Source organism: Pneumocystis jirovecii (genome assembly GCF_001477535.1).
Source record: "Pneumocystis jirovecii RU7 chromosome Unknown supercont1.6, whole genome shotgun sequence".
NCBI lineage: Eukaryota > Fungi > Ascomycota > Pneumocystomycetes > Pneumocystales > Pneumocystaceae > Pneumocystis > Pneumocystis jirovecii.
The window spans coordinates 160,489-185,404 of NW_017264780.1; the positions used below are offsets into that span (position 1 = coordinate 160,489).

At 34.2% G+C, this 24,916-nt stretch overlaps 10 protein-coding genes across 10 annotated transcripts; 6 read left to right on the top strand and 4 right to left on the bottom strand.

Moving 5' to 3' along the window:
- Positions 1–126: 126 nt before the first annotated feature.
- On the bottom strand, positions 127–611 carry T551_01504 (uncharacterized protein; the record flags this gene model as incomplete). Its single annotated transcript, XM_018373767.1, has 3 exons — positions 127–220; positions 260–535; positions 589–611. 3 exons carry the CDS (start codon positions 609–611, stop codon positions 127–129), a joined length of 393 nt encoding a protein of 130 aa, XP_018229942.1.
- A 721-nt stretch (positions 612–1,332) lies between these two features.
- T551_01505 (uncharacterized protein) lies at positions 1,333–1,745 on the top strand (the record flags this gene model as incomplete). Its single annotated transcript, XM_018373768.1, has 3 exons — positions 1,333–1,351; positions 1,378–1,406; positions 1,461–1,745. The coding sequence occupies 3 exons, from the start codon at positions 1,333–1,335 to the stop codon at positions 1,743–1,745; spliced, it is 333 nt and encodes a 110-aa protein (XP_018229943.1).
- Positions 1,746–2,080: 335 nt separating this feature from the next.
- T551_01506 (uncharacterized protein) lies at positions 2,081–5,116 on the top strand (the record flags this gene model as incomplete). The annotated part of the gene is made up of 7 exons (XM_018373769.1): positions 2,081–2,807; positions 2,854–3,284; positions 3,327–3,584; positions 3,655–4,299; positions 4,345–4,524; positions 4,579–4,680; positions 4,907–5,116. The coding sequence occupies 7 exons, from the start codon at positions 2,081–2,083 to the stop codon at positions 5,114–5,116; spliced, it is 2,553 nt and encodes an 850-aa protein (XP_018229944.1).
- A 794-nt stretch (positions 5,117–5,910) lies between these two features.
- On the top strand, positions 5,911–9,835 carry T551_01507 (glutamate dehydrogenase (NAD(+)); the record flags this gene model as incomplete). Its single annotated transcript, XM_018373770.1, has 6 exons — positions 5,911–6,202; positions 6,650–6,797; positions 7,028–7,304; positions 7,352–7,457; positions 7,505–7,546; positions 7,596–9,835. The coding sequence occupies 6 exons, from the start codon at positions 5,911–5,913 to the stop codon at positions 9,833–9,835; spliced, it is 3,105 nt and encodes a 1,034-aa protein (XP_018229945.1).
- A 300-nt stretch (positions 9,836–10,135) lies between these two features.
- On the top strand, positions 10,136–13,387 carry T551_01508 (uncharacterized protein; the record flags this gene model as incomplete). The annotated part of the gene is made up of 16 exons (XM_018373771.1): positions 10,136–10,157; positions 10,213–10,419; positions 10,460–10,756; positions 11,353–11,532; positions 11,582–11,976; positions 12,027–12,166; positions 12,209–12,379; positions 12,423–12,489; positions 12,537–12,544; positions 12,592–12,658; positions 12,707–12,729; positions 12,771–12,807; positions 12,851–12,980; positions 13,026–13,107; positions 13,150–13,291; positions 13,334–13,387. 16 exons carry the CDS (start codon positions 10,136–10,138, stop codon positions 13,385–13,387), a joined length of 2,022 nt encoding a protein of 673 aa, XP_018229946.1.
- Positions 13,388–13,661: 274 nt separating this feature from the next.
- Positions 13,662–15,660, top strand: T551_01509 (ATP synthase subunit beta, mitochondrial; the record flags this gene model as incomplete). The annotated part of the gene is made up of 7 exons (XM_018373772.1): positions 13,662–13,791; positions 13,852–13,913; positions 13,967–13,983; positions 14,030–15,063; positions 15,110–15,174; positions 15,221–15,271; positions 15,377–15,660. 7 exons carry the CDS (start codon positions 13,662–13,664, stop codon positions 15,602–15,604), a joined length of 1,587 nt encoding a protein of 528 aa, XP_018229947.1. The 3' UTR covers positions 15,605–15,660.
- A 12-nt stretch (positions 15,661–15,672) lies between these two features.
- On the bottom strand, positions 15,673–16,349 carry T551_01510 (uncharacterized protein; the record flags this gene model as incomplete). Its single annotated transcript, XM_018373773.1, has 4 exons — positions 15,673–15,760; positions 15,805–16,037; positions 16,091–16,185; positions 16,232–16,349. 4 exons carry the CDS (start codon positions 16,347–16,349, stop codon positions 15,673–15,675), a joined length of 534 nt encoding a protein of 177 aa, XP_018229948.1.
- Positions 16,350–16,429: 80 nt separating this feature from the next.
- T551_01511 (uncharacterized protein) lies at positions 16,430–18,484 on the top strand (the record flags this gene model as incomplete). Its single annotated transcript, XM_018373774.1, has 10 exons — positions 16,430–16,484; positions 17,227–17,333; positions 17,374–17,503; positions 17,597–17,663; positions 17,715–17,853; positions 17,905–17,987; positions 18,027–18,191; positions 18,239–18,284; positions 18,331–18,377; positions 18,430–18,484. The coding sequence occupies 10 exons, from the start codon at positions 16,430–16,432 to the stop codon at positions 18,482–18,484; spliced, it is 894 nt and encodes a 297-aa protein (XP_018229949.1).
- A 22-nt stretch (positions 18,485–18,506) lies between these two features.
- Positions 18,507–19,962, bottom strand: T551_01512 (uncharacterized protein; the record flags this gene model as incomplete). The annotated part of the gene is made up of 5 exons (XM_018373775.1): positions 18,507–18,563; positions 18,609–18,781; positions 18,824–19,010; positions 19,054–19,469; positions 19,515–19,962. 5 exons carry the CDS (start codon positions 19,960–19,962, stop codon positions 18,507–18,509), a joined length of 1,281 nt encoding a protein of 426 aa, XP_018229950.1.
- Positions 19,963–20,230: 268 nt separating this feature from the next.
- T551_01513 (transport protein particle complex II subunit TRS130) lies at positions 20,231–24,439 on the bottom strand (the record flags this gene model as incomplete). The annotated part of the gene is made up of 18 exons (XM_018373776.1): positions 20,231–20,446; positions 20,490–20,813; positions 20,855–21,099; positions 21,150–21,261; positions 21,304–21,418; positions 21,458–21,579; positions 21,625–21,758; positions 21,797–21,937; positions 21,979–22,135; positions 22,177–22,415; positions 22,460–22,710; positions 22,752–22,843; positions 22,893–23,069; positions 23,116–23,504; positions 23,546–23,642; positions 23,694–23,880; positions 23,924–24,365; positions 24,412–24,439. 18 exons carry the CDS (start codon positions 24,437–24,439, stop codon positions 20,231–20,233), a joined length of 3,468 nt encoding a protein of 1,155 aa, XP_018229951.1.
- Between the last annotated feature and the right edge of the window lie 477 nt (positions 24,440–24,916).

Below are 24,916 nucleotides of genomic sequence, written 5' to 3' on the forward strand. Positions count from 1 at the left end.
TTTGACCTCCAATATGATATGTATGTATATACACATTTATACAGACATTTATACAGGCATATTTATACAGACATGTATATATACATATAGATATACATATAGACTATGCTTGAGTTCACTCACAATCTACCATTCCTCACACCGTCCTGCACGTCTGGACGCTTTCTTGTTGCTCTGATAATGCTTGTCACGAAGCCTCTTCTCTGTTGCCATGGCAACACTGGATCATCAGCCAGAGTCTCTATGGAAATATAGTTACCGTGCTTTTGCACGCTGCAGTTGTGCTTCAGAGGGAACAGGTGGAGGCATAGAGGCTGCATTTGCTGCATTAATAGCATCTTTAAGCTTCTGAAGACATGCACGCCTGTTTTCTGCCTGTGTTCGATGTTTTTGTGAAGTAAAAATAAGGGTTCCATCACGTTTACGCAGTCCATTAATATCTAGCGTTGTACAAGTGCCTGGAAGAAGTGCCGCTGGAAGTACAGATGGATTAACGCGTAACAGTGCTTTTGTGTTGCGTTTATTCACATTTTGGCTAAAATATCGTCAATTATGCACTCTCTAAAGCAAAAACTCACCCTCCGGGACCACTGCTTCGTGAAAAAACCCATCCAAAGCCACTACGGATCGATGGAGTGAGTCGTCGCGCCAATCTGCAGGTATATGCGTGAAAAACCGGGTATATGCGTAGAAATACTATGTCTGAGTCCGTTGCTCAGTATACGCAGCGTATGCACTGTTTTACAGTGTATATGCGTGCTATATGCGTATTATATGCGTATTGTATGCGCTATATATACGCTATTATGCTGTATATATGGTGTACAATGTGTGTCGTATATGCACGTGTGTATACAGAGTGCATATAATACAGAATGTATATAGTGTAGATAATATACACAATAAATACACTATATGTGCACACTATGCGTACTATGTGTTATATATGGGTTATATGCGTATTGTATGCGTTATATATACGTGTTGTATGTACTCCGTGCTCTGCACACTAACGCAAAGTGCTTATCGATCAACCGATCACTTATGTACATTTTGCTTTGAGTGCCCCGTAATGTAATAGTGATAACGCTGTAGCGGCACAACAAAGCTTCATTAAAACGCGTTGTTTCTTCAGATATCTGTGTTTCCGTTATCTGATGTTATTATAGCTCGTGCAGTATATTTTGAAGCACTCACTTGCATATATTGTATGTGCAGTATATGCGTAGTATATACGAATTATATACGTATTATATATACAGTATAAACGTATCATCGATATTACCGTTAACCGGTCTACAGTGTTAATATATCAAAGTATATATACAAGTAATGTGCACATATAGTGTACGTTTTATGTATTTCTCATCAAAATAGTATTTTTGGGGAATATTGATGATCTTTTGGTACATTATTATATTATTTTTATTGTTTTGTCGTTATTTAGACTTGAATAGTAGATGGAGACAAGCGGGAATTGCTCGAAATGGGTGACAGTCAGTGAGGTGGAACGGGGTTTTGAAGAGTTGCAGGTTGAGCAGGCGCATTTGGAGGCACGAGAACAGCAACTACTACTAGGCAGTGACATATATGCGGCAATTTCCGGACTAAATGCGCAGTATTTGACTCTTGTTGCAGCACAGGAGTCTACACGAGATCTTTTGAGTGCAACAAGCATGAATTATATGCAGCTGTCTCCGACAGCGTGTATACTGCGTTCGAAGCAGCAGCAACAGGTGAGTTGATACAATACGGAGTAAAAAAGGCATAAAAAAAAAAAAAGAATTAAATAATGCATTTAAAACACAAAAGCTCAACATAATATGTATATAATACATATATGGGAATATATAGCAGAAATAAGATGTCTACGTATACTTGAAGCGTATTTATAGAGTGTGGCGATGATGTTAAAATACATATATAGCGTATACAACACAGATATAAAATGCATATAAAGCAGATATAAAGAATGTGGAATGCATATTTGAATAATCAGTGAAAGGGGATTGAGAAACATCTAAAATACATATATTTTTGATGAAAAGCAAGAATTGAGTCTATACAATGCGCATACAACATGCCTTTTAATGTATATTTTGTATATAGAGGACTGATGATAGGTCAGAAACGCGCATATAGTTGTATACAGCGTGTTGCAGAGGTACGTTCAATACGGGCTGCATTACATGCGCTTCAAACGTTTCTTGAACAGCGTCACTGGGAAGAAGCAGCGAAGGAGCTTCAGAAACTTCAAAAATGTCGTCAAGAGTCTTATGAGTGCAAAGATGGTCTTTTTTCGGATCAGAATAGCCAAAAATTGAGTCAGCCATGCACTTTAGATGATCATCGGGGTATTTTAGAAGGTTTTGCAGCAGAAGCAGTACCTACAGCGTCTATTCCAGACGCAGAGGCTGCTCTTGCATCAGCAGAGGCTGCATTGGTTTATATATTTCTGCGTGAATTTGAGGCAGCGGCTGCTGCAAATGATGCGCCTACAATGACACATTTTTTCCGTATGTTTCCTATTATTGGACGTATGAATGAGGGTCTTGATGCGTATATACGTGTTATTACACAGAGAATTACGCTATATACATTGCAGCATACTGCAAATGATACTGCATCGGTAACTACAGCAACTAATGGGTCCGTTTCAAGCATTTCTGCCACATCAGTTGTAGACGCTGGAATGGCTTCTATTAGCTTGCCATCGAATACTCTAAATGATAGTGGTATTTCAGATGGTGCATTGAGTGTTTCGAGTAGTATTTTTAATACGTCTCTTAAATCACCTAGTATTTCTGGTATTTTATTCAATGATCCAAATAATGATGTTAATTAATGAATTAGAAAAGAATAGTACCTCAGTTCGTACACAGGGTAGTATTTTAGATAGTGTTTTAAATAAGGTTCATACATCTGCTACAAACTTTAACACAACAATCGCGTCTACTAGCTCTTTAAGTGGAATTAGTACATCTTCCTCTATTTTTGGTAGATTTTCACATGATTCTTCAAATACTGCTTCAAATGATATTTCAGTCGGTATATCTTCTGGATTTAGTACATTACCTGGTCTTTTAAATACTTCTGCTTCATCTCGCATGACAAAGCTTCTTGAATATGTAGCAAAAGTCATGGAGATGCATGTGCCTGTTGTGATTCAATCTTATGGATATACAGCAGCATGTTTTATTTTAGAACAGCTTCATAAGGCATGCCTTCAAAGCTGTGCAATTTTGGTTGAAATGTTTTGGAAAGAACGTCAGGTTGCAAGAAAGGTATTCAATATTGATTGTTGTTATGCTGTTAATGTAATTCAGCTCATATATACTCAATCATATGCATTTGAATTTCTTATTAAATCATTTTCATCCTCACACTCTCTCCAATCTTCACTTTACACAAATACACCAACTATAACAAATACAAGCAATATTTCCAGAAATTCCTCTGTTGATAAAATTAACGTTGTAACTGAAGAAATTGATATTAAAAATATTGATTTACTTTTAACGGAAGTTTCAGACATGTTACACAAGTGGTCATTGTATGATCGGTTTGTTGCACGAAAATTCCAGGTAAGCAATACATTTTTAATGATTTTTATATACAATTAAGCAGGAACAAAAACATATAGACAATGCAGAGGTACTGCATAACGAATCAGTGAAACAAATGAATTCAACTGTGCTGTTTTCGTCGTTATTATCTCCTTCACTTTCTTCATTAAATGTGGAAGTTTATGGGCGACTTGAATCTCTTTACAAAAATATGGAACTCTTTTTTATGCGTCATTCAGTGGAAAAAGCATTTCAATTGAATGAACAAGACACTACATCTACACCACCCATTTCATCTTTTGTTGATGATATAATGTATGTACTAAGGAAAGTTATCAATAGAGCTTTGGATACAAGCCAATCCGCATTGGTACAGGAAATATTGATTGGAATAAAGCGAATAATGGAGATGGATTATATTGGAATTGTTCAGCGACAAATGTTAGTATGTAAGGGAAAATTAAGTAACCAAACACTATCTTTTAAAACATCGGGATCTATCAAAAGCCCACCCAGAGTTGAGAATGAGGAAAATGATTTTTTTTCTTTTATTATTTTACTTAATAATTTAGACATATCTCAATCTTATATTAAAAAAATAATTTCTGATAGCACATGCGAGAAAAGTGCACCAATAAAAAAACTATTTCCACGTGAAAATGATACAGCATTGGTGTATCAATATATTCAATCATTAGTTTCCTTACAAGATCGATTTCTTGATATTTTAAATGTATCTTCTTCTTTATACCGCTATTAACACTAAAAATGCTTTCAGGATGGGTTAAATACTTTGTTTTTACACTTCATTAAAGCTCGTTTGAAAAGACTACTTGATGATTGCTTTCGAAAATCATTATACGTCATAACAAGTACATACTTTGATGAGTTAGAACAGGAACAGCCCATTCAAAGACAATTTGTCCGTGGCTGGGACAATCTTATGGTTAATTTTAAGGTCCGGACCCTGCATAGTACTTACATCTTTTTCTTCATGCTAACGCATTAATAGAACCAATTGACTGATGAAAATATGAACCGTCTTGTAGAAATTTCTGGACAACTCGTTGCAAAAAGTCTTGAGGGAATCATATCTACTCTTAAAGTAAATGAGGTAAGCAAAATAACCATATTCACTACACCTTCCATTAAGTTACTAATATTATTAAATTAATATTATTAATATTATTAAATTAATATTATTAATATTACTAAATTAATATTATTAATATTACTAAATTAATATTATCAAAATACTAAATTACAAAAACTTTAAAAACATTCTTTTTATTCATCTATTCTACGATTTATCTCATACTCTTCTGCTAACTTCAATCTAGTTAGGTGCAATCCGTCTCGATAAAGACATATCGGCCATATCATCACATATAATATCTTACGGTTCATATCACTTGCATAAATTATTTATACATGTATATGCAATGATCCGTGTTCTTTGTAGTGATGCTGATGCTCCTATCACCGATACTGCTGCATTGCTTTCACATAGTCAGATTGAAGCGCTTCTCAAGCAGATCATTCGTATATAGAATATATAAATATGCATGTTGTCTGGACAATCATAAAAATATATCAAATACATGGAATAAATGTATCGTCAATCACTTATTTACATTGTATATGCGCTGCTATTTTTGCTTTCTGCTCACTTATGTTTACCTGTTTTTTCATGGATAAACTATACACATATTAGTCTACGGTTTTCTTATCTTATGAAATCACCCAAAGGATGGTAAGTATCACTGCTGTTACTGTAACGGTAAAAAATCCAATCATTACTAATACCATTGGCTGACAGCTTATTTCTAAGCATCTTTTTGGGCGATATGCGTTTGTATATGCGCATATTCCCTGCGACATCTCTATGGGCGCTATTCAAACACTACGTTAAATACCGTTTTCGACACCGATTATCGATAATGTTGATGTAGACGGTGGCTCGAGCTCAATATCTATGGTGCATATATCCCAAAAATACTGTGCATATATTCTGTATACTGGCACATATACATTTTTCTCTGTACGAATGTCATGTTTTTGCTGTATATTCGGTCTTTTTTATCTTTTTCTGGGTTTAGGATTTCAGACATATTTGTTCGGTGTTAAGGACATCCGTGTGTACATGCACGTGCCAAAGCGGCAATATCGATGTGCATAATTAACGCGCATATAACGCGCATATAACGCGCATATATAACGCATATACATCACATATACGTAGAAAAAGACCGCATATATCTAAAGAGCTTTGTATAGAGAGGTTTTGGCGGGATTTCTCGTATATAGCAGCTCATACAGAGCGCATAGATTAGAATTGGTCTGAATGCCAATTGATATCTGTAGGACATCAGAGGGAGGTATACCAGTGCATCTGCTCAAGATGGGTCCAACACCGCGAGATCATCGGTTGTCAGATGGTACACCGGGATATTCAGAGATTCATTTCGACGGAAAAGGAGAGCAGATGCACGAGGTTGTAGCACATTTAGAAAATCAGGGGTTTATTCCTCGGGATTTGGTAAAGAATGAGACAAGATGGTTCTATGAGAATCTTGGGATTGATGATATGTATTTTCAAAAAGAAAGTGTAGGAACTATAGCAAACCATATTTTAGGTATGTAACAGAAACATACATAATATATACAGTATATACAATATATACGATATATACGATATATACGGTGTATATGATGTTTATAGAGTGTATAGAGTGTATAGAGTGTATATACAGTATATGCATATACAGAGAGTATATGTGTTATATACATAGTGTATGTGTGCGTATATATATGCATATATATATATATATATATATATATACAGTACAGCATATATTGGTGTATATACTACATATAGTGTATGTATATATATACATAATGTATACAGTGTATACACAGCGTATATATAGTGTATATAGTATATATGCAATGTACAATATATGTACAGCATACGTACAGTATATTTGCAGTATACATGCAGTGTATATAGTGTGCACATGACGTATATTGCAGTGTATATTATACATATTATATATACAGTATATACTGACTGATGAATAAAGCTCTCTATAGTGCAAAAATTGTGGCATTTTCTCGCCACTCAAAAGAATTAGAGATTCGACTGGAGCGAGAAGATGATGATCATGCAGTATATATCGATACGAGTGTACCTGGAGAGACAAATTTAAAGGGGCCGTTGTATGAGAAGAGGTGTGTGTAAAGTAGGGCAGTGCAATGGCAATATATAGTAGAAAAATGCATGGATATAATTTCAGCGTTGTATTGCGATATTGTATTGTGATATTATAAAGTCTGAGACATATTGATCTTGATATTGTTTTAATTTTGTATGGGAGTTTTTATAAATAGTTTTTTTTGTTTCTACACAACAGCACTGCTCTGCTGTAGCACATAGTATCTAATATATTGATGAAAAATAGGATCGAAGAGCTTTATTTGAATAATAATTCATCAAAGGCATATCGTCTAGAAACATTCCGGTCATCGGGGGTGATCAATACATATACAAAACAACAATTATGTTCGTATTTTGTGACTAAATGTGATTTTGTAAATCCATTTCCATCAAAAGAAGAGCTTTCAGATTTACGAGTTGTTTCGGACAAGACATTTCTCGAAAAAGTTACTCAGCGTACGTTTAATATCTATCAAGGCGTTGTGGAGTCCGTTTTGAACCGTACTGGTCCAGTGATTGAGGTTTTTAAAATGTTTTTGTGTAGCAGTAGATGTTAATACAGTGGTAGATGTATGAAATAGATGGTACACGTGAAAGGCGTATTGTTATTGGGTATAAACGGGGGAGTACACAATATTATTTTTCAGCATTGTCGAATCTTTATCATTATTATGGTTATTATGTAATTCCTTAAAGAAATGTGCCTATTAACCATTTTTAGGATTGACATCGACTAGGAAATATGTAGAACAGTTTTCGAATGGTAGATTTTGCTTATGCATCATATGTTTTTGTCTGATTTTTTGGTATAGGTGTTACTGTTATATGTATCTATTTGATCCCGGTTTTAGAAAAGGCAGCGCAATATCCTCCGATTGAACATAGTATTCATCAGATTGTTAAAGAGGCATCACTATTGTATTGTATTCCTCAAAATCGGTTCCACGCACAGTTCGCTTCAGGACAGTTATCCTTACAAGAGGCGATTTATGCTCACTGTGTATTTGTTTTCATCGGACATTTTCTTAATCGGCTTGGTACTGAATATTCGTCACTTAGCTCTATCTTGGATATGAATAATCCTCTTCATTTCGAGGTTCTTACCAAGTTGAAACGTCGTCTTCGTGAAGAAACGTTTACTCGTGATTATATTTTTGAGATTATCCAAGCGTATCCCGAACTTGTTAAGCTCTTTTACATTTCTTTTGCTAGTATACATTATATTTCTTCTCACATGACGGTTGAAGAATTAGGGCCTACACTATCTTATCAACGTATTCAAATCGATAGGTTTTTAGATGAAAAGGAGATTCTGGAAGAGACTGCACGTCAAACGAATAATAATCATGAATACAAAGTAATGGAAGCGTTTCATCTTTTCAATACTCATGTTTTGAAAACTAATTTTTACCAAGTAACTAAAGTAGCAATAAGTTTTCGTTTAAATCCCGATTTCCTGCCTGAAATTGAGTACCCACAAAAGTTGTTTGGAATGTTTTTAGTCATTGGGTCGGAATTTAGGGGATTTCATTTGCGTTTTAGAGATGTTGCTAGAGGTGGCATTAGAATTGTTAAAAGTAGAAATAAAGAAGCCTATTCCATTAATGCTAGAAGCCTTTTTGATGAAAATTATAATCTTGCAAATACTCAGCAAAGGAAAAACAAGGATATTCCTGAGGGTGGTGCTAAAGGTGTTATTCTTCTTGATATGGAGCATCAAGATAAAGCCGTTGTTGGGTTTCAAAAATATATTGATTCAATTATTGATTTACTCTTGGAAGGAAAAACACCCGGTATTAAGGATAAGATTGTTGATCTTTATTCTCATAAAGAAATTTTATTCTGTGGTCCAGATGAAAATACTGCAAATTTGGTTGATTGGGCTACTGAACATGCTCGAATGAGGGGTGCATTATGGTGGAAATCTTTTTTCACGGGAAAAACAGCACGTCTTGGTGGAATCCCACACGACGTATATGGTATGACATCATTATCTATCCGGCAGTACATCTTGGGAATATATCGGAAATTGGATCTAAAGGAAGAAGAAATTACCAAAATTCAAACAGGAGGTCCAGATGGTGATCTTGGTTCAAATGAAATTCTTCTTTCTCGTGAAAAATACGTTTGTATTATTGATGGAAGCGGTGTTATATATGATCCTGAAGGGATTAACCGTCCAGAACTTATGCGGCTTGCAAGAGAACGTAAAATGATTTCTTTTTTCGATAGGTCGAAATTAAGTTCTTCTGGGTATATCGTTTTGTTGGATGATGAGAATTTAACGCTGCCTTCTGGCGAAGTAGTGCCAAATGGCACCCAGTTTAGGGATACTGCGCATCTTAGATACCAAGCTGACCTTTTAGTTCCTTGTGGTGGTCGGCCAGAAGCAATTAATCTTAATAATGTTTCTCATCTAATTCATGATGGGAAATGTCGTATACCTTATATTGTAGAAGGAGCAAATCTTTTTATTGCGCAAGATGCCAAAGTAAAATTAGAAGAAGCTGGATGTAATTTGTATAAGGATTCATCTGCAAATAAAGGAGGTGTAACCTCAAGTTCTTTAGAAGTATTTGCATCACTAGCATTTTCTGATGATGATTTTATCGAGAATATGTGTATTCATGATGGAAAGATTCCTCAATTTTATCAAGATTATGTGAAACAAGTGCAAGAAATTATCCAAAATAATGCAAGACTTGAATTCGAAGCAATATGGAGAGAACATCAAAAAAGTGGGAAATTTCGCTCAATCTTATCCGACGAGCTTAGCAATGCCATTACAAGCTTAGATGAGGAAATCCAACGTGCAAAGTTGTGGGATAATATCCCTCTACGTAATGTTGTTCTTAAAGAAGCACTGCCTTCAGTTCTTTTAGAAAAGCAGGGTCTCAATAAAATTTTAGAACACGTGCCTGAGTCTTATATGAAAGCAACCTTTGGTTCTTTCCTTGCATCTAGATTTATTTATCAATATGGTGCTGACTCAAGCAAGTTTTCTTTTTTCGAATTTATGAATAATTATCTTCAAAAGACAAATATGTGCTAATTTTTTAATTTTTTAGAAAAATTTTAAGCAAAAATTTCTCTTTCGTCTATGGGAAGTCTAATTCTTTTTTAAATTATTCTTGTTTCTTAAACTTGCATTATCTTTGTTTTTAATGTATTACCTGAGTCACGTGACATATGTTGCCTTAACAACCTATTTGATTTAACTAAGTGCTAAACTGCTGAACGATTTTAAGGTTGACGTTCAAAAAATATTGATAACAAGCAATAGCAAAAAAGAAGCAATTTGTAGTAAATCAATAGAGAATAAGCAAACATTTTCAAATGATTCTTAATAACAATGCTGGATATTATATCTCTTGGTGCGTTTGAGCGAAATTTAAAGCTTTTTTGAGAAAATTTATTGATGATAAATAGATCCACTTTTGCTGCCATATAATGAAGTTTTAGAGAAGAGATATGAATCAGTAAAGAATCTTATTAAATTAATTGAGTCATCAGAAGGATTAGATTCGTTTACACGGAGTTATTTGCATATGGGATTACATGTAAAGCCTAACAAAGATCTGGTATATCGTGAATGGGCACCAAATGCTGTTTCAGCAAGTTTAGTTGGTGATTTTAGTAAGGGAGTATTAGGAAAAAAGTAGGAACTGATTCATAGATGAATGGGATACTCAACGGCATCCAATGGTTAAAGATGTACATTCTATATTTGAGGTAGTTGTATCAGCGGTAAATGGGAAAGTAGCTATTCCTCATGAATCGCGTGTAAAAATATGTATGGTTACTACGTCTGGTGATACAATTTATCGAATTCCGGCATGGATCCGACGTGTTACACAGGATCTTTCTGTTAGTTCAATTTATGATGGAATTTTTTGGAATCCAGAGAAAACATATATTTTCAAGAATCCAAGGCCACCTAGGCCAAATGCATTACGTATTTATGAAGTTCACGGTAAGTTATTTCTTCATTAGTTATGATGCAATAGATAGCATAATAAATATATCTTTAGTTTTTTTTTTAATGTGACTTTAATATATCTTTTATGATAGGAATCTTATCCTTTTTTAGTATTTTAAGTTGCTTATGGTTGGTGATTTTTTGGCATATTTCTTTGACATTAATTATTTATTATTCTGTGTTTTTTACTTTTTTAGCTTTTAGATCTATTTTATAATTTTAAATATTTATATTGTTAAACAGGTACATTTTTAGAAATACTTTTTTTGCTTTTAACTTTATAGTTCTGCAATTTTTGGCCTTATTGCCTTAAATTTGCTTATGATTTCGTAACAAAGTCTTTTTACATTTTGGGATTTTTTTGGGTTTTTTCTTAGCATTAATTTAACACTTTTTTAGTTTCTATACATTTGGTGATTTGAAATAACTTTCGATATTTTTATTTATCATACATTTATGTTTTTTTTCAATTTTTTGAATAATATTTTTATATTATTTCATTACATTTTTACTTTTATGTGATTTCAATAACGCTATCTTTTTGCATTTAGCTATTATTCTTTTAATATATTTTTGTTGATACAGCATAGTAGGTATTAGTACAAACGAATATCGTATAGGGACTTATCGTGAATTTACGCAAAATGTTCTTCCACGTATTCGTTATTTGGGATACAATACATTACAGCTTATGGCAATTATGGAACATCCATATTATGCTTCTTTTGGATATCATGTTACTAGCTTTTTTTGTATTTCAAGTCGTTATGGTATATCGTCTATTTTAATTAAGTTATGTTTATTCCTCATATTTTATAGGGACACCGGAAGAACTAAAAGAGTTAATCGATACAGCTCATGGTATGGGTATTACAGTTTTGCTTGATGTTATTCATTCTCACGCTTGCAAAAATGTTGAAGATGGAATTAATATGTTTGATGGAACTGATCATATGTATTTTCATGAAGGAAAAAAAGGAGTTCATGAATTATGGGATAGTAGGCTTTTTAATTATGGGAATTATGAAGTATTGCGTTTTTTACTTTCAAATTTACGATTTTATGTGGAGGAATATTGTTTTGATGGTTTCAGATTTGATGGTGTAACAAGTATAATGTATACTCATCATGGTATTGGTGTTAGCTTTTCAGGAAATTATAATGAATATTTTGGTTCTGATTCAGATGAAGAAGGAATCAGATATTTAATTTTGGTAAGATATTTTTTTTATTTTATTATAATATATTTTGATATTTGATTAAGGCAAACGAAGTTCTTCATAAATTTTACCCATCATGTATTACAATTGCTGAAGATGTTTCTGGTATGCCTGGGTTGTGTATACCTACATTTAAAGGAGGCATTGGCTTTGATTATCGCTTGGCAATGGCTTTACCCGATATGTAAAAAAAATTATGTTTAAATAGTCTAATTAATAAACCAAGGTGGATTAATCTTCTAAAAAATATAAAAGATGAAGATTGGGATATGGGTCATATTTGTTATACATTAACAAATAGAAGATATATGGAAAAAACTATCGGATACACTGAATCTCATGATCAAGCACTTGTAGGTGATAAAACATTAGCATTTTGGTTAATGGATAAAGAAATGTAATTTATTTTTTTAGATATACATGTTTTTCTAACTTATTAGGTATACTAATATGAGTAATATTTTTGAAATCACACCTGTTATTGATCGTGGAATTGCACTACATAAAGTATTTCTCTTTTTTTAGTATTTTATTGATATTGATATATAAATTAGATGATTAGGTTGACTGTATAATCTTAATTTTGTACTTATTTCTAAATTAAATTAGATTAATTACTCATAGCTTGGGTGGTGAAGGATATTTATGTTTTGAAGGAAATGAGTTTGGTCATCCTGTATGTATCTTGAAAAACTTTGAAACAACTAACTAATTTAAATTTAAGGAGTGGTTAGATTTTCCTCGAATGTATAAATTTTTTGATTACTATACTTAACTAATTTTAATAGAGGTAATAATAATAGTTTCCATTACGCTAGAAGACAGGTATATAGTTTTTCTTTTATAAAATTAAATTAATATTATTTAGTGGAATCTTGTTGATGATAACTTATTACGTTATAAATATTTAAATGAATTTGATAGAACTTTACAACATATGGAAGAAAAATATTGTTGGCTTAGTTCACCTCAAGCGTATATTTCTCTCAAGAATGAGTGTATTTTAATTCTTGCTTGTTTTATGAAGTTAAATCTATTTTTAGTTGATAAAGTTATTGTTTATGAAAGAGCTGGTCTTTTATTTATATTCAATTTTCATCCATGTAAAAGTTTTATTGATTACCGGTACGTTTATTATATTTTATTTTTTTTTCTAATAAAAAATAGTGTTGGTATAGATGTTGCTGGAACATATCAAGTCGTTTTATACACTGATTCTAAGGAGTTTGGCGGTTTAAAACATATTGATCAAACTGTTCTTTATCAAACAACTGATTTCGAATGGAATGGACGGAAAAATTTTATCCAAGTACAGTTTTGCTTTAATTTAAACTTATTTACATATATCTAGTGTTATATTCCTACACGAACAGCCATTGTAATGGCACTTGTATCAATGGTCTAATTTATATAATAAATACTTTAAAGAATGTTTTTCTAAATATCATTTAATTATTTGTATCATATTATATATATATAATGATATTTCTTTTGCCATTTAATTAATTTTCTTACCCTTTGTACGATTTTGTAGGAACACCAGGTTAGGTCGATCAACAACCCAAACTGTGCCTAACGGCTTTATAAGATATAAATTTAGAAAATAAGCAGGTGGTTTATGTTTTTTTACATGATTTCTTTATTTACTTGTTATTTTAGACTTTATTTCTGCTTTAATCATGTTTTTTACCCGTAGAATTGGCCTTTTTTTTCATAAAGGACAGGTTGCTTCAAGAGCAAAAAAAGCATGTTTTCGGCCAGTTGTTCAACCACTTCTTTCTAGAACTGTTGATTCTTCATTTTTTAATAGTATGTGTGCTTTTTTTCTCTTTTTTCGCCTTATTTTGGACAAAATATTGATTTAAGTAGTCCGTTGGATAACATCTGAAACACCAGCACAAAATTTGCCTGTTGGGCGAGTAAAAACAGTGGTACGTATTTTTCTATATACAATTTTTCCAATAATTGCTTAAGTATATTTAAGATTGGCGCTGTTGTGGAGTAAGATTTATTTTCTGCAAAAAAAAACAATTTATTAATACTTTAGTGTTCAATTTGATACAGAAGATCTTCCTAAAGTATTAGATGCATTGCATCTGGACCTTCCTGATGGAAAACGTCTTGTTCTTGAAGTTTCTCAGCATATGGGTGAGCGTACTGTTCGAACTATTGCTATGGATGGGACAGAGGGCCTTGTTCGTGGTCAGAAAGTGAAAGCAACAGGAGGACCTATTAAAGTTCCTGTTGGACCGGGGACTCTTGGGCGAATTATGAATGTTGTTGGAGACCCAATTGATGAACGTGGTCCCATCAAAGCAGTAAAATTTTCACCTATTCATGCAGAACCACCTGCATTTTCTGAGCAAGAAACAACACCCTCTCTTCTTGTAACTGGTATTAAAGTTGTTGATTTACTTGCACCATATGCTCGAGGAGGAAAAATAGGTTTATTTGGTGGTGCAGGGGTGGGAAAGACCGTTTTTATTCAAGAATTGATTAACAATATTGCTAAAGCATATGGGGGTTACTCGGTCTTTGTTGGTGTAGGAGAGCGTACTCGAGAGGGTAATGATTTATATCATGAGATGATTCAAACAGGTGTTATTAAATTAGATGGCGAATCGAAGGCAGCACTTGTTTTCGGTCAGATGAATGAGCCTCCTGGAGCACGTGCACGTGTTGCTTTAACAGGATTGACGGTTGCTGAATACTTCCGTGATGAAGAAGGCCAAGATGTGTTGCTTTTTATCGACAATATTTTCCGGTTTACTCAAGCGGGTTCAGAAGTATCCGCCCTTCTTGGGCGTATTCCTTCTGCTGTTGGATACCAGCCAACGCTTTCAACAGACATGGGTGGTATGCAGGAGCGTATTACAACGACAAAGAAAGGCTCTATTACATCGATTCAGGCTGTCTATGTTCCCGCAGATGATTTGACAGATCCTGCGCCCGCTACAACCTTTGCTCATTTGGATGCAACAACAACACTCTCTCGAAGCATTTCTGAGCTCGGTATCTATCCTGCTGTTGACCCATTGGACTCAAACTCTCGCATGATGAATCCGCGTATTGTTGGTGAAGGTAGCAACTTGCTTTTCACTATGGAAAATCCTGATCTCTATTCCAGAACACTATAGGATCGCTTCAGAAGTCCAGTTCATCCTTCAGAGCTACAAATCTCTCCAGGATATCGTAAGCATGCGTTGATATTTTGAAATAAGACTGATAGTGCAAAAAGATCGCCATTCTAGGCATGGACGAGCTCTCAGAGGCAGACAAATTGACTGTGGTATGTTTTGCTTCCTCTCCAACCCCCGTTATCTCTTCAAACCCATTCCCTCCTTCTCTTTTCGTTTTTTTCCTCTTCATTTTGTCTTCTAACTCGCTTTTCTAGGAACGTGCACGCAAACTCCAACGGTTCATGTCTCAACCGTTCGCTGTTGCTGAAGTATTTACGGGTCTAGAGGGCCGTCTTGTCAGCCTGAAGGATACACTCCGCTCTTTCAAGGAAATCATTGAAGGCCGTGCCGACGATCTCCCTGAAAACGCATTCTACATGGTTGGCGATATCGACGAGGCCAGAGCCAAGGCCAAGAAGATCATGGAAGAGATCGGCAAGTAGGCGCTTGCGCCGTGCACTGCCGCCTCTGGCCACCCATTCTAATGCTTTTGTCTCTTCTAAACCCTTTCCTATACACTCTGCTCCTGCCACTGCTGCTCAGCACCCGTTGCCCTGCCACCCGTTGCCCTGTCATCAGTTCCCGTGACACCTGTTGCCCTGCCAATTGTTGCCTAGATAACAATCACCACGACAACCATTACCTAGACGATGTGTTGCCGCGGCATCTGTCGCCATGCCAACGGGCTAGCCCCGGCTTTCTGCGGCGGCAGCAGACGCGTCCGCCATGCCGCCGACGGACGAGACTGCAGGCGATGCCGTGCCCGAGCACAGCCGCCCGAGAAAGCACGCCTTGCTCAAGAGGCCCGGTGACTTTGAGCCTCAGGAGTGCTTCTACCCGAGATGCTGTAGGTTCTCGCGGCTCCGCTGCAAAACACTAAGTGCACAGTGAATGCACAGATCCACCCGCTCGTCTCATCGTTCTTCAACCTCGGGAACGAGAGAATCATACTGCGGTACTGCCATCTTAACCCAAGCGTCAACGAAAAAAGGCTCAGAGAGTGCCTCAATTACACACCAACACACTTCCGGTGGGCGGGCTCCGACCTCTTCAACGTCACAAACGCATACGGCCAGCGGCAGATGGTGATTGTCGAGACGAACTCGTGTCCGTCGGGCCAGAAGAGCATGCCTCTGCTCTCAGACATTGACGAGCACGGGGGGTAGGTGCTTGTACGGTGCACTGCATGCATAGTGCATGTGGCCAGGGCGGTGCATGCGGCATATATGCGCGGTGTATGCACTGTATATACATTGTGTGCGCAGTGCATGCACAGCACAGCGTACATTGTATGCACAGCACCATCTACAGTGTCTGCACAGCGTATGCACTCTGCTGACTATACCATATGTGCATGTGCTGACTGTATGCGTCGTATATGCGCTATGTATGCGTCATATGCGCAGTGTATACGCGCACTGCATATAATGCATACAATGCGTGTAGTATATACATAGTGTGCGCTCTATACGTTATGTACGTTATATGCACTGTATATGCACTGTGTATGCGTGCTGTATGCATAGTATATACGTTATGCGCACAGCATGCACTGGTGCACAGTGCACTGTGTTCTGTGCAGTGTAATGCGTTGTGCATACAGTGCGTATGGCATGTGGGTGCATACGGTGTATATGCGCACTCTATGCGCAGTGTATACGGTATATATGCGTAGTATATGCGTGTTGTATGCGCACTGCATGCGTCTGCGTGTGCACCGGCTTTTGCGCTGCACGGCGGCTGACGCGGCAGCTACCATACGGTCCTGTCGACGGCCTTCCAGAGTTCCCTCTCCCAGGCCGACCCCCTCCTCGGCGGGCTCGCCGTGATATACGACAAGAACGAGATGGAGGCGCTTGGGTGCGTCTGCCCTGCTCCCCTGCCTTGCTGACCGCCCAGATACGCAACCGTCATGGCTGACCTCACCCACGAGCCCGTCTGGATTGCCGAGTTCTACGACAAAGACCCTGATCCCCCTGTCAGGTGGGACCAGGGCGTGCTCTATGTGCGCGATTACTGCGGCGCATGGCACTCTGTCCGCGCATGTTTCCGCTACGTCACTAAGGCGCCCTGGAACCGCATCCCGCTGAAGACGCGCACCCTCGTCCTCAACAGGATTGTCTCGTGCCTTGCGGGCGGGCGCAACAAGATGATGGCGGCAAAGGCGTAGGTGTATGCTGCGGGCTGACTTGCGCGCAGCTAAGCGCTGAAGGTACGAGCTATTCAATGCCGAAATGTCGGGCACAGGCCTGGCAATTCGGACGCCAGAAACCCTGACGAATGTGTCGAAGAGCGAGGTGCCGCTGATCGTCTCGAGCTGGGGGGGGAATGCAGTCGTCAAAGTCCCGTACAGTAACGCGGGTCAGGGCGTGTACATAGTGACGAACGAGCGGGAGCTGGAGCGCTTTATGCAGGCAGACCACCACTATGACAAGTTTGTCGTTCAGAGCTTGGTGGGGAACGCGGGGTGGAGCAGTGTGACGAGGGAGGGCATCCAGTACCGTGAGTATGGGCGGCGAAGCGAAGAGCAAGCTAACGGGGCTGACGTGGCAGACATTGGGAGCATACCGGACAAGAAGGGCAAGACGTTTGTGTCGGACGTGCGGTGCATGGTAACGGTTGGGGAGGCGGGGGGCTTCCGGCCGGTGGCGACATATGCAAGGCGGGCGAGGAAGCCGCTGCAACGGAAGCTGTGTGATGACCCGACGGTGACGAGTTGGGAGATGTTAGGGACGAATTTAAGCGTGAAGAACGCGGATGGGACGTTCAGCACGGAGTCGCAGAGGCTGGTGTTGATGGACCGGAAGTGAGTTTTGTGGAGCTGGGGTTAGGGGTGGGCTGACGGGGCAGGGACTTTAATAGTAGGGCGAAAGGCGACGGGCAGAGGGCTGACGAGGGTAGCGCTGGGCATTTCGCTGGACGATCTGATCGAGGGTTATGTGCAGACGGTGCTGAGTGTGATCGCGATCGACAAGCTGGCGACGCGACTTATCGATGCGGAGACGGGGGAGTTCAAGATGGAGCTTTTCCGTAAGTAGCAGGGGGGGCGGGCGATGCTTAAATGCTTATCTGGAAAGGGGCGCTGAATCCGGACGACCCTCTGCTGGAGGAGATTCTGCAGGAGTAGCGGAGCGGCAGATAGCCAGTTTGGCTTTGTATTGTACATTAGAGTGCTTTTATACAAGTTGATTTTGTCCACAAGATTTACAAGCCCATGTTTTTCAAGACAGCGCCGCAGGGCCATGCAGGCCCAGCGGCAGAGCTTTAGGAGGTATTCTGCATGCCCTGGGAGAGTGCAGGATGAGTTAAAAGCAGATCTTTAGTTTGTATGTAAAGGAGCGAGATCTAGCCGAGATCAGTGCCAGGATCAAGTATTGCTGGATCTATTTCAGCACCAGTCATCTAGAATAGATCAGTGACAAGCCACAAGGAATGGCAGATGGATACTGAAGAGTAATAAGCCATGCTTGCTAGCTCAACGAAATAAATATCGGAAAACAAAGTTTTTCCGTCAGTACCGCCTATAAAGAACAGTCTAAAATCGCTGAATACCGATGCATGGTGTGCTCTTTCAAACGATACGGCAGAATTAATTTTTTTTTTTTCCCATTTCATGGTAGCTAGAAGAGTGTAAAAAAAAGCAGAATTCTAGTGATAAATACTTATATTCAACAAAGAAATGTCAGAAAAATATGACAGTTTATCACGCCCTCCTGAAATAAACAAATATGGACCTATAATAGTAGAATTGTGAGCTAATCTTGGCAACGACAACTGTATATTCACTTTAATCCAGAGGGATTTTTCAATATTCAATATAAATATATCACCAAAAACATCTATGTTGTTCTATATTACGGTTACATTTGAATCAATAACTGCTGCTACTAACCGATCCTCCAATTATAACCATGTTGGATCCTATGATGTTAGCAGAATGGTATGCCCTAGGAGATGGCTTGTGTCCTGTTGTTTCTACTTCTGACCATATTGGAAAATCTAGATCAGAGCAGTCTAATTTCCAAAGATCATTTAATGCTTTGGTATCTGTTTCACCGCCAAAATAATAAATAGAAGAATTATAAAAGCACGCTGTATGGCCTTTTCTCGGAATAGGCTTGACTGTCGATGTAATAGGAGTATACCAATAATATCTTGTTACATCAAACACATGTACTGTATTATAATATGTTTTTTCGTCGTTTCCTCCAAAAATAACAATATTTTTCCCAACATTGGTTGCTGTATGATTTTGACAAGGCATAGGAGGCTTCCCATTTATTTTTAAAAAATGCCAATACATTGTATCTAGACACAAAATATTAATCTTTACGAGAAATATACAAATCTTACCTAAATCAAAAACAAAAATACTATTTAAACACTCAAAGTCATTAGTGCCTCCAAAAACAAAAATTTCGTTTTCCAATATATTTGCTGTATGAGATTTTAAAGCATGTATTTGAAAAGAAGAATAAAATATAGCTTTAGTCAAATACATTTCAGATGCTGAGCAATTAACCGAATTACTAAGAACTGGTGACAACAAATCATCTGAATCTACATCCTCTTGTTTTTCTTTATTAAATAGAATTGATGAGGCTGTTTTAATCGACAAAAGACTTGAATACGAATAGGCCTTACTTATGATAGAACTTTCTGATGAAAGAAAACTGTCATTCATAAAAGATTTTTTTTTTAGCTTTAGTGGCCCATCAGTCAATATCCGTGGTAAATTTGCCTCTTTATGATATTCAAAATTATAAAAAGAAATCTCATCATCTGATTGATTTGACAACATAGTAAATTTTTAGCTAACAAAAAAATAATGATTCAAAAACAAATTAATGGTATATTTCGTTTATGCAAGTTGCCTAATAAATATTAAATAGATTTTTTTATTTATTTGCAAAAAAATATCGTTTTTTAATTTTAAAATGCAACCTCGATCTTTAACCTACTGTAAAATTAATCGAAAAAATATTAAAAATTACATAATTAACTACTTATAAGTATCTCTGTATATTTATATATTTTTGATTATAAATGTATACATGATTTGTAAGATTCTACATTGAGTATAGTGGTTCAGAATGATCGATCGATCCAAGATGGAATGTTATTGATGACTCTGAGGGTAAAACAAGAATATTTTTTATACTATAGTTATAGTCGACTTCAAAACAAATAGAAGTTGCTGCTGTTGTAATGTTGACAGTTGGTAGCATAAGATGGCCAGATTTTAAAGGTATTAATGTTATAGGAAATATTTGTAAGCAATTATTCTGATTAAAGATCAACAATAATTATAGTATTTATATAACTAACCTTAATAAAAAACCTAGCTTTTTTGTGTCCAGAAAATAACCATATATTGTTGTCAATATATATTTCGTAAAAAAATTCCGAATTTTCAAGTAAATTTTTCTCTAATTCGCATTCTAATATTTGTTGTATTCTTATTTCTGCATGAAGGGGTTCTCCAACTGTTATTTTTGGAATTGAGTAAATATCATTATTAGTGTTTGTATTTGATTTAATTATAAAATCCACCGAATGCAATACATGAATAAACGGTATTTTAATAGGAATTCTGATTTTTCTTTGAGGACAATTTGATAATTTTTTATCAATCGATATATTTTCAAGTTCCTTAAATTGTTAAAAGTGCAAAATTGTATTTTATATCTTACAAGCATAATTTTTTGCAGAATCTTTATTATTTTCATTCTATCATTAGTTTCAATAAGAGCTAACTCTTCTTCCCAATAATTAATATGATCATTTGAAAAAATAGTTTGTTTTAATCCATAATCATCATAATTAATTTTAGATAGTTGGAATTTTTTAAAAATATGAATTATGTATAAATAATATTTATGAAAATTGCTTAATTGTAATTCATGAAAAAGCATATCAGAAATAATATAAAACACTTCTAAGAGATTTTTAAAATTGAATATCTAAGTTTTATTTTTGAAAATTTACCTTCTTCTAATGTATGATATATTACATTAAAAATTAAATGTTGATAGTTAGATATTTTTTCTTTTTTAACAATTTTGAATATAAAGGATGTTGATTGAGAAGTAAGGATTAGCTAACGGGTCATTAATTTTTTAATAATAAAAATAATACTTACAGTTTTATTTGAAATTTCACTTGAAAAAATAGAAAAATCTTTTGAATCTTCCAAATTTGTATTAGTAATTCGTAAAGATATTGCATTAGAAGAAACTATAAATTGAGAAAAGATACTAAATATATAAGAAAAAGAAAAACTATATTTTTTTTACCAGTTTTTTTTGAAATAATTTTGCACGTTAATTGATAATGGTAAAATAGTTGGTAAAATAAAATTAGATAAAAAAATATATGATTCAGTAGTTTTCGTAGTATACGTTACTGATATTTTTGCCTTTTTATATTAATATTGTAAATAATAGATATATATTTAGAATACTTTGATTTCCGAAACCTCATTGTCAGAAAAATATGGAATGATAAGAACTAGTATTTCACTTGGGTTAATCGCATCAAATAAAAAAACACTATTTTTTGTAATTTCTTTTAACTTAAATGGATTTTTTTTTTTTTCTAATTATTTAGCTTTTTTTTAATAATATTAATTATACCTTTATTTAAAAAATATGCTTCTGCATTAGAAGTATCAATTTTAAGATTTTGATTAATAAATTTTAAATCTAAATGACCAGAAACAACTTCATTTTTTCCTGGATCTATTTCTATAGATATTTTTTGTTCATTATGCAATACTATAATATTCAGTATATGTATATAAAATTAAGAACAATACTATCTGTAGGTAATGTAATGTTAACATTAAGAGAACCTATTCTTGGAAATAAAGCTATACGAAGTTTTTTTCCTGAATGTAAGAAATTTTTTAAAAGATAAATCTTTCCTATTCTTATTTTAATAGTTTCTATTATATGATTTCCAAGACTAGTTATCTTTTTGAAATTAACAATTAAATAGTAAATTATGAACTTACATTTGACAGTAAATGTATTATATTTTTACCATGTTTTACAACATGATTTTTTTTAATAAAATATATTTCTTGACTATCAGTTTCCTTATGCATTTTTAGGCTTATGTTATCTATTGAAATATCCATAGAAATTTTACTGTCTAATATCAACTCTAAAGAATAAGTATCTCTATCTTCAAATTGATTGATAAAAGTGCTTAATTGGACAGAAAAATAGCTTTCTAAAGGATATAAAATATCTAAAAATATATAAAATAGCTTTATAATTTTTTTAAATAAATACCATTATTTAAAGCTTTTCCATATTTTTCTATTTGTTTAATATAAAATGATGTTTTATCTTGTGTTAAATATTTTTCAGATTTTAATAAAGATAAACATGATTTTACATATTTCTCAATATCTCCACTTTCAAGAGTACAAGAAGCATATGTTTGCATTATTGAGCACTCGATTTTTCCCCAACCATTTTTTGAATATAATTCTGGTATGTTTTTTAAAATTTCAGCAGCATTCTTGTAATGTTTTAAATAACTACAAGATTAACTAACTATGTAAAATGCAATTATACTAACTGTTGAAATGCAGCTATATCACCTAGAATTCTTTTTTCAGCATTTGATTTATTCCCATATTGAAATTCTTTTAATATATGTCTATTTAAAACCTAATATTATTAAAACTTTTTGAGGAAAAATTTTTTTAGATATCATTACATGATATTCCTCTAAAAATTCTTCTTTAGAATCTATCATTTGAATAAGTTTAATATTTGTAATATGTTCACTTTCTTCTAATCTTATTTTCTTATCATTTTCTGGAACATTAGTAAGTTTATGACTAAACAATAAATCTTTTGGTATATGTCCAAATGCAATTCCAATTTTGTCAAGCTAAGAAGTGTTATTTTACATGAATAAATTAAACATTATAAAATACCTGCAGTCGAGCTAAGAATAGAAGTTCCCCTCTAAGCGCAGAAATATTTTTATTATTTGAGATATCTTTCGTAATACTTATAAGATTATGAACACTATTCCAAACCCAACTTTCAATAAACCAAGGGACTAATGTTTCTTCATATTTTCGCAATGTTGCTGCCATGGTAGTAATGAAATTTCTCCCTCTTTGAAGAATCTCTTCATATTCTCTTAGTTTCTGAAGTAAATGACACTGACGAGCAAATAAATAAATCCTGAAATCAAAAAAAGATATTGTATTTTGTAATATAAATAATCGATATGATTTTTTGGAAATATCTAATATAGATTCTGAATCATCATTTAGATGTGTTCCTCCAGCATTACCAAACCAAGTTAATTGATTATCTAAATAAATAAATATTTGGCTATTTATTTTTTTGAATAACCTCTTAATGTTTGATAAAATAATGACTCTAGCTCATCATATTGAATCAATGCGTCTTCAATCAGCGACATATGTTCAAAAGATTGAGCTAATCCTTCCTATATATAGATATATATTAATTTGAATTTTATAAAAATATAATAGAATACTTTTAGGATAAAAAAAGTACAATAATTCCATCCTGGTAAAGTTTTTTGAGAATCCATTTTTTTTATATCTTCTTCATATTGTGCTATTCTAGTATTAAAGCTTGTAAGAATACCTTCTTTCATTTTGATTATCAGATCTTGCCATACATCAATTTCATCTGTATCTCCTAAGCGTAATTGGACGCATCTAAATAATGAGATCTTCAAAGTATATAATACTAAATGCATACCTATCTTTTTTTGGTACATTAAAATCGGCCTTAATTTTATCATATACTGATGTTTTTATAGTTAAAAATTTTGAAGGGGTAGTGTTTCTAGTTATAGATAATGAATCTGACTGAAAAGTAACATGTATTATAAGCCATTCTTGATTTTTTTTCATTAAAACTGAATTATGCCATTTCCGAATCATTGCACGAATATAACTACGATATGTATCAATATCATCGCATTTTACCAAAAACATATTTAAATATGGCATGTCCAAAAGACTTAATAGTTGATGTGGTTTTTCACCTGAATTAATATGATTATATGGTTTTATATCCACATCTAGATAATGAATAGATTTAAGTGAACGATTATTATATTTCCAATGTAAGTTTCTTAAAGGAAGATAGTTTTGTAGTATAGGTGAAATTAATGGCCATAAATCAAAATTATCATTATCTACGTTGAATTATTTATATTCATATGTAATATTAACAATACTTACATATTATTGTTGGTTTTGTAGATGACATTTTTAGGTAATGGTTTTTTTAGAGTACGAAATTCATTTGATAATGATAAATTTCTTATATGAATATAATTTAAAAATATTTATATAAAAATAATTGTTTTTTTTTAAAAATAAAATATAGATTAAAAAAATAATGATGCTCTAATTTGTTTTTTGTGATATTTTAAATACATATATTTAATATATTTGGAAAAATGAATTAATAATATACAAATTATTTATATATGAAGATTATAAGATTTATATTTTTTAAAATATAAAGGATACGCCTTTTAATAGTATTTTTCTCTAATTATATTTATTTTTTAAATTTTATTAAAATATTTCATATAAAAAAATCAAACATAAAACAAAAATCTTTATAAAACTTTAAACATCTAAAACATTAATAAAATATTCATTGATTTAAATAAAAATTTATTATATCTTTTTAAAAAAGATATTTCAGAAATCTATATTATTTTTTGTTCATTAACAA